The sequence below is a fragment of the Entamoeba histolytica genome, genomic scaffold, assembly GCF_000208925.1.
Source record: "Entamoeba histolytica HM-1:IMSS scf_1104750518985 genomic scaffold, whole genome shotgun sequence".
In the NCBI taxonomy this organism is placed as follows: Eukaryota; Evosea; order Mastigamoebida; family Endamoebidae; genus Entamoeba; species Entamoeba histolytica.
Window position 1 is genome coordinate 21,054 of NW_001914890.1, and position 8,394 is coordinate 29,447.

General features: G+C 26.9%; 4 protein-coding genes across 4 annotated transcripts; 1 reads left to right on the forward strand and 3 right to left on the reverse strand.

Annotated features, from left to right (window-relative positions):
- Positions 1-559: 559 nt before the first annotated feature.
- Positions 560-1,510, forward strand: EHI_177160 (signal peptide peptidase family protein; the record flags this gene model as incomplete). The annotated part of the gene is made up of 1 exon (XM_647728.1): positions 560-1,510. One exon carries the CDS (start codon positions 560-562, stop codon positions 1,508-1,510), a length of 951 nt encoding a protein of 316 aa, XP_652820.1.
- Positions 1,511-1,577: 67 nt separating this feature from the next.
- On the reverse strand, positions 1,578-3,737 carry EHI_177170 (uncharacterized protein; the record flags this gene model as incomplete). Its single annotated transcript, XM_647727.1, has 1 exon — positions 1,578-3,737. One exon carries the CDS (start codon positions 3,735-3,737, stop codon positions 1,578-1,580), a length of 2,160 nt encoding a protein of 719 aa, XP_652819.1.
- A 95-nt stretch (positions 3,738-3,832) lies between these two features.
- EHI_177180 (uncharacterized protein) lies at positions 3,833-4,838 on the reverse strand (the record flags this gene model as incomplete). The annotated part of the gene is made up of 2 exons (XM_647726.2): positions 3,833-4,353; positions 4,451-4,838. The coding sequence occupies 2 exons, from the start codon at positions 4,836-4,838 to the stop codon at positions 3,833-3,835; spliced, it is 909 nt and encodes a 302-aa protein (XP_652818.2).
- A 114-nt stretch (positions 4,839-4,952) lies between these two features.
- Positions 4,953-7,280, reverse strand: EHI_177190 (uncharacterized protein; the record flags this gene model as incomplete). Its single annotated transcript, XM_647724.2, has 2 exons — positions 4,953-6,859; positions 6,938-7,280. 2 exons carry the CDS (start codon positions 7,278-7,280, stop codon positions 5,061-5,063), a joined length of 2,142 nt encoding a protein of 713 aa, XP_652816.1. The 3' UTR covers positions 4,953-5,060.
- Between the last annotated feature and the right edge of the window lie 1,114 nt (positions 7,281-8,394).

The following is an 8,394-nucleotide window of genomic DNA, read 5'->3' on the forward strand; positions in this document are numbered from 1 at the left end:
GATAATTTGTATATTATAAATGAACTTATTATTCTTTTTTATTGTATTTGTATTGTATTTGTATTATAATTACTTTTGATTATAGTACAGTTAGAGGTATTAATAAAATATTTTGTTTCTGATTCCATTCTTGACTCTGTTTTTATCTTCTTTAAATTTTCATAACTTTTAAATTGAAAAGAATAGATATAATAATTTGTTAAAGAAAAAACATCTACAATAAAAACTAAAGCAATGAAAGAATCATATAAAAATAACAGTTAAGTAGAAATTGATAGAATTGACCTTTCTTTCTCATTGCCTTTTTGAAACAACTCCCATTTTATCATTTTAAAAAAAATAGAACAAAAGAAGTAAAGAGTAAATAATACTTTTTTTATAATATCTTTTTGATATATCTCAGTTGATAATTTTAAAGTTATTTATAATGTTTTTTTATTACAAAAACAAATTTAATAACAAAATTAATAATTGTTTTTCAATTATTCTTTTTTTAAACACAAAAATTTGAATAATAAAAACAGTTAATAAATAATAAACGAACTAATTAAAAAAGTTAATGGACGAATTACTATATTTAATTGTCACACTTATAGTAATTCATCATGTATCATCAAAAACCAAACTGTATTATATTAAGCTTAATAATAATTTTATTTCAAAAATGCCAATGAAGTATAATAACTTATTCCTTATACCATTTTGTGGTTTAATGATTACGTTAGTAATATATTACTTTCCATCACTTTCTGAAGGTTTAATATTTATAATAGTTTACACGTTAATGTCAATTTGTTTATATTTAACCATTCAACCAATAGTCAACAGTCTTCCATTACATTCTTTTATTATGAAAAAAGGTGTTTCAATTACAATAACCCTTATAATTGTTTTGGTTTATATTAATAATCCAAATTGGTGGTTAACAAATATTATTGCGATATGTATTGCTATTTCAATTCAAACATTATTATCTTTTGATAAAGTTCATATTCCATTAGTATTGGTAATAGGACTATTTGTCTATGATTTAATACGAATTTTTAGAAATTGTTATATTCCATTTTATGATGGTCAATCAGTTTTAAAAGGATTATCAAAAAATTCTACTGCATATCGAATACCATTATACCTTGAATTTTATAGTATGTTTAGTGCAGGTCATTTTATTATTGGATTAGGTGATATTATTTTTCCAGGAATGTTCATTACACATTTATACTGTATTGACTTCTTATTTAAAACTCATTACTTTCTAATTAGTGTAATTGGATATTGTTTTGGAATGATTGGAACAATATTATTGATATGGAATTATCAAATAGGCATACCTGTGTTACTGTGCATAGTTCCAGCAATGATTATTCTATCACTTATTTATTCTATCATAACTAAAACATTAAAGAGTGTAATTAATCTTTCATTGCAAAAGAGATTTGAATTATTATCTCAAAAATTAAAAGAATGTGCTAGTACAACAGAAGAACTAACTATTCAAATAAGTCAGTAACTATTTTGCTTTCATTTTATTTTTATAAAAACTATTAAAGAAATAACCAAGTATTAATAAATACTAATTAATTCATTAGTTCTTCAAGTATTTTAGAAGAATACAACCTCTTTTGGAAATGTTTTGCTTCATTTGCGCAATATGGTAATTTTCCAGTAGACATTTTTCCTTGAGATAAATGACAATTATCAAATGTAAATTGAATAATTTCTCTTAATGTTAAACCAGTGTTATCATATAATACAACATATTTCAATGTTTTACAAATTTCAGGTTTGGCATTTAAAATAAATCCTTTAACATTTTTATTAACAAGTGGACTAATAACAAAAGTACCTTCTTTTGTACTTTTTAATTCTCCATTTTCTTCTATTGCAATAGCAGAAGATATATTATCTGTTGTAATAAAACATACCTTAACTTCTTCACCACAACTTTGTTTACAAATTTTTAAAAATTGTTCAACTTCTCCAAATCTAATTGCCTTCATTAAATTATCAGAAATACCACATCTATAAACAAATATTCTTTTTAACTTTCTTCCTTCTAATTTTGGTTTCAATATCTGTTCTAAACCAATTCCACTATGCCAATTATCATTAGATACAAAATATGACTCTGTATCAAACACATTCAAATTTTCATCTTTTGAAATACAAAGAGTAATTAAAGTTTTATTAACAAAAAATTCACGTGAAGTTATTCCAATAACGCAAATGTCAGAAGTATTTTGATCTAATTTCATTCTAGAACATCCTAATTTTATTCCAGTTCTTAAACAAAGATTTGTTATTTTTTTATCATCATATCTCTCATTTAAATCAATTATTTGTGTTGGAATATTCCCATATATCATAAAATATTCTTTAATTTCTACCATTTGTTCAATAGAATCAAATACTGAAAAAACAATTTGAGGATGACTATTAAGAATACTTGAAAATGTCTTTTTTCGTGATTCTCTTGATGACTGTGAAACAATTTTTGGTTCTCTACATGTTACTCCAAGTTGTTTAAATTTAATAATCATCAAACTAATTATTTGTTTAACTTTTGGAACTAATGAACTCTTACAATACACAAACCAATTTGTTAATGGTACAACTTTAATAAAACTATCAATAAAGTCCCAATTTTCATCAGCCTCAAAACTTCCTCGACTTGTAAGTAATTTAGTTTTATGACATAAATGAGCTTTACAACAAAGAACATCATCTTCAATACTCAACCCCCATGCTTCTGCAACAGGTGATTCTTTTATAGTTTTTAATGCCTTAGCAACAACTTCTAATGTTTCTTGAAGAGGTTGAAGCTGTTTTACTCTAATAACTCTATGCATCAATTGAGGGACATAATAAGCATATTCTATTCTTCCAAACTTTCTTTGTTTTTGAACCATAAGAAATTGGTTTGGATCAAAATGAACTGCTCCTCCATACCGTTGCATATAATATTGTGAAACAGAAACTTCCTGATCTCCCCAGAAAAATTTTTGAGAGTCTGGCGTTACATTCATTTTGACCTCATCAATCCATTCTAGTTGTTTTGACACTTCATTATAATACCATGATGGTCTGAATTTAATTGCAATTTCATCATAGGAATATTCTTTTGATTCTTCTAAATAATTTTGTTCAATAACCTTTCTATCTGTAACAGGAAAATGAACATAAAAATTATCTTTCATTCCATTAACATAAACATCAAATGATTGATGGATGTTATTATTTTCACTAGTTTTTAATTTATAACAGAAAATATGTTTTTTTTGATATTGATACTCTGATGTTCTGTATAAAGATGATTTTATTATATCGGCAGCACGAAAAACATCAAGAGAACTCTTTACTGGTGTAAAGGTAATAGTAAAAGAAATGTCATCAACATCAACTTCTGCTTCTTCTTCAATAGGCTCATTAAGATAAATATTATTATGATACACATAAAATAATTTTCCTCTAAAATAATCAAAAATGATATTTCTTGCTTCTTGATAAGACTGAAGTTCTGGCTGAAATGAGAATTGGTAGGAATAGTAATTAGATGAGTCATTACTAATTTTATGGAATAGTGTTGTTACTTCAAATGAATCAGAATCATCTACATCTTCATATTGTGGAATTAAGTCAGTAAATTCTTTTGGATAAGGATCGTCCCAACATAAGTCAACATTTGGAGAAGGAGAATATTCAGAACAGAAGTCTCTTAATACTCCAACTTGTTTCATTTAATTTAATAATACTAAGTTTTCTTAAATAAACCCCATTTTGATTAGTATAACAAAAATTATTATAAAATTAAAAGAAAAGAAGAAACTATCTATTAAAGATCCTTCTTTGGACTATTGTGTTTATTTAAATTATCAAAATCTTCATCTTTCATCTTCTTTAAATCGTCAAGAACAATACCCCTCCTTTCCGCCAAGTACTTTTTAACCTCTTCATCCTCAAAGAATTTGTCTTCTTTAATTGCTCTAAGAAAATCACCAGCTTGTTCTTGAGCTGTTTTAGCAACCCATGTTATTAAATCATTTTCAAGTGATTTTTCAATCTCTGTTTCTGATTTCATGTTATTCATTAAACGTGAAACTGCAAGATCAACAATACGTTCTCCAAAAATAACGTAAGGTGATTGTGTAGTTAATTGATATAATTTATAACTAGAAATTGGTACTTTGTTAAGAACTGTGATAGCGACTTTTTCAAATATTTCTTCAAAAGCGTCTTGAAGTAATTCACAATCATTTTCATTCTTTTGATTTTCCATACACCTTAAGTTTAATATTTTTCCCCACTCGATCCATGGATCTTGGGCAATAGTAAATTGAACCAAAAAGAGGGATGCTAAAACAAAAAACATCTTTTAAATATTTATAGTTTTTTCAGTTTCTAAAGGTTGGGATTTGAGATAATTCAATCCATTCTTCTTGGGTTGTATTACTTGTTTTTTGTGTTGAATGAGATGACACAGATATAGTCTCATCATCATCGTCAATAACAATTGGCTCCATGTCGTCATCAATAACATATATTTCTTTTACTTTTTGAAATTGAGTAACCATACCTTTCAATTCTTCTACTATCCCTTGGACTTCTGTTACTGTTTTTGTAGTGTTTTGATTCCCATTCCATTGTATTTTTTTTGTTAGTTCAAAAGATTTTTCAGAAATAAAAGAATTCATCATTTTTGATTGTTGAATCATTGTATTTTTTATTACTTCAAGACTGTCACCTGTCTCTTCCATTTTTCTATCTATTTCTTGTATTTCATTATTACATTGGTTAAGATACTCTTGAAGTAATTGTATATCTTGAATATTTTTTTCCATCAAAACTATTCTTTCTAAAAATTATTGGTCAATTTATTCTTATTTCCTTTCATTTAGAATTTGACATCTGAAAAGTATTTGATAATCATAATAAATTAAGAAAAAAAAAAAAACAAATAAAAAACCATAATTTTAAATTGAAGCAAAAATTAAATGACAGATGAAATCCCATTTATTGTAGAAATACTTTTTGTTTAATATGAAAAATTTGGACAATAAGTTTTAATTCTCTCCTTTAGCCCTCCTTGCAGCCCGTTCTTTTTCTCTAGCCTCTCGAGCTTCTCTACGAGCCTTTCTCTCCTCTGGAGTTGATGGAGTTCTTTCAGGTTTCTCAAGAGTACTAGACCGATCTCTTGTAGAGTGATGTCGATGGCCGTCATCACTTCCAAGAGATGTTTTACTTCTATCTCTATGATGATGGACTGTTGTGCTAGAATCTTCTTCTTCATCAACTAAAGTGTCACTGGATTTATGTTTGTTAATAAGATCTTCAGCATCTTTGCTGGCTAATGCAAGTTCTGCACTAGTAGAAGTAAGGGCACTATCATCATATAACATTTCCCGTTCTTTCTTTTTTGCTGCTCTACGAGCAGCACGTTTTTGTTCTCGTTCTTTATCTCTTTCTGATTTTTCTTTATCTTTTAACTCTTCAATTTCCCTTTGTGCATCTTTCTCTTTTGACAACAAGTCTTTACGTTGTTCTTTAGCCTTTCGTAATTGTTTTTGAGCAGCATCAACCTTATCCTTTTCTTTCTTTGTATCTTCTTCTAAATCCTTTAATGAGTTTTCAGCTTTAGTTAACTCATCTTTCTTAGAATCGATTTGACTTTGTGCATCATTGGCTTTAGCCTTTGCTTGTTCTACCATTTCGTTCTTTCTTTTCTTAACAATTTCATATCGTTCTTGCATTTTAGCTAACCTTTCTGCAGCAGCCTTTTCTGCATCTTCTTGCATTTGTTGATATGATTGTTGTTTTAATGCAGCTTCATCTCTAAGAGCAGCAGTACTTTTCTTTTTAATTTCAGTATCTCTTGCAAGTTGTCTTTGTCTTTTCATAATCTTATTCATTTCAGCTTCAAGCTCTTCGACTTGTTCTTGTGTCATTTTAAGTAATCCCTCTTCATATTCTTTATTTGAAACTTCTCTGGTTAATTCAGCTTCTGCTCTTTTCTTTCTTTTCTTTTCTTCTTCTACTTCAGCAGAAGACTTTTTAGCTTTTTCTGTAGCAGCATCTTTTTTAGCTTTTGCTTTTTTGAAATGTTCTTCCATTTTTTCTAAATTCTTTTCTAAATTTTCTTTTTGTTTTTGTTCTTCTCTAATACTACCATCTAAAACGTTTAAGTCATAAGTGTATTGTGAATGAATATCTTTTAGTTGATTGTTTTTAGCTGTTTCATCATCCAAATTTAATGTAAGTTCTTCTGTCATTTGAGTCCATTTACGTAAACTATTTTCAAGTCTTGCCATTGTCTTTTTATGATTTTCTTTTAACTCTTCAGTATCTCTAAGTAATTTTTCTCTCTTATCAGCTAATTCTTTTTGTTTTCTTTCTTCTTCTTGCATTTTCAGTTTTAATTCTTGAAGCTCTTTTTGTGTTTCTTCTCTAATTCTCTTTAAATTTTCATTTTCTTTCTTTGCTTCTTCTAATTGCATTCTCAATTTTCTTCTTTCAGGAGTTTCTTCACTTGTTTTCTTTAATAATGCCTCATATTCTTCTTGCATTTTTTTCATTTTAGCTTCATGTTCTTTTTGTCTTTGTTCAATTTCAATTTCTCTTTTTTTCTTTGCCATTTCTTGTTCTTGAATTTCTTTTGTTATTCTTTCTGAAGAAGAAGTTTGATTCATGATGTCTTTCATTAATGCTTCTTTTTCTTTAAGCTCTTTATCTAATTGTTCTTTTTGACGTTGAACATCATCTTGTTTTTGTTTAACATCTTGAGCACGAGCAACAGCATCTCCTAATACATCGTCTTGTGCCAATTTTTTTAAATCAATAGACCCATCAAGAATTTTATTTGCATCTAATAAATTAGCCTTAGTGTTTTATATATTTTTTTTCTTATTATTTTTTATAAATTATTAAGAAAAATTAAACAAACCAGTTGAATCAATCATTGCACGATCCCTATTTCTTTGAATTGTACGGATCATTACAATATATGTTTGAATCGTTTCTGAATCAACATTTTTTTCCATAAATTTCTCTTGTGGAATACGTGCATTTCCTTCAATAAATAATTTCTTTTCTTCACATTGTTTATATATGTAACTTTTAATTGTACGAGATGTCTCAGTAGCATATTTATCGAATGTCTTTTGGTCTTTGTCTAATGAACAAAGAAGAGCTAAAAATGCTTTACCATCGACAAAACTATCATTACTTATTATATTGATATTGAATTTCTTTACTGTTTTCTTTGCCCAATTAAAGTAATCGTCCATTCGTTTTGGAGAGTTGAATTGAAACCCAAGTTTTAAGTTCACCGTTTTTGATTGGTTTGAATCTCAAATTCTATTTTTGGTACGGGGTATTTTAAGAAAGGGTTTTAGGAAAAGGGTTTTTCGTTTGGGATGAAAAGAGGGAGTAAAAAAAAACCATAAGATATAGTTTTTTGCTAATAATTATATTAATTCGTTTTTGAGTGTAAAAAATGGTTAAAATTTTGAGATTTGTTTCATATTTTTGTTTTATTATTCATTTCTTTTCTAACAATTAAGTATTAAAATTGGAACAAAATACTTTTTTTATTAAGATTAATTAAGATAGAATAGTGAAAGGAAAGAATGTTTCTTTTTTTTTGCAATTAGAATAAAGGAACATTTGTGGAATGAATAACAAAAAAATACTGAGTTATTTCTTAACGGAACAAAGAGTATTTAGGTGATGAAAAGATAATACAATGAAAAATACAAGACTTTAAATTCTAAGTTTATTCCAAAGATTCAGGACGAAAAAAAGAGATTTTAGGTAAAGCACCACCGTTATATTTTTTTGAGTTAAGTTCATACTCTTTTCTTCTTTCATTAAATATCATCATAGAACGTTTTAAAGGGATAAAATTTTTGTCATTTGGTTCTAAATGTTTTAAAATATCTTTCAATAATTCAATACGTTCATTCATTCGTTTTACTACATTACAGTCAAATGATAAAGAATTATAGTTAACTCTACAACGAGATGAATATAATTGAAGTTCTTTTGGATGTAAACAGTCTAATTTAGAGAAACGAGCAAGAGTGATTCGATATAATAAAATTGTTTGAAAAGCAAATTGAACTGAGTCACACCAATGCATAAAAAAGTATCTAAAGTATTGTTCTAGTAATAAATCAAATACAACTCGTTTACGTGAATTACCATTTAAAAAAGGAAGTAATTCAATAAGTAATATTAATAAATTAGTTAATGCTTCTGCATTATCCGTAGTAATAAATATTTTAATAATTGTTAAAAGTGATTCTATATCCAAGTGTTCATCAATTACAAAATTTGGATGAAGACCAACTAATAATATTAAACATCGTTTAATATAATCCGATAAGAATATTACTTTTT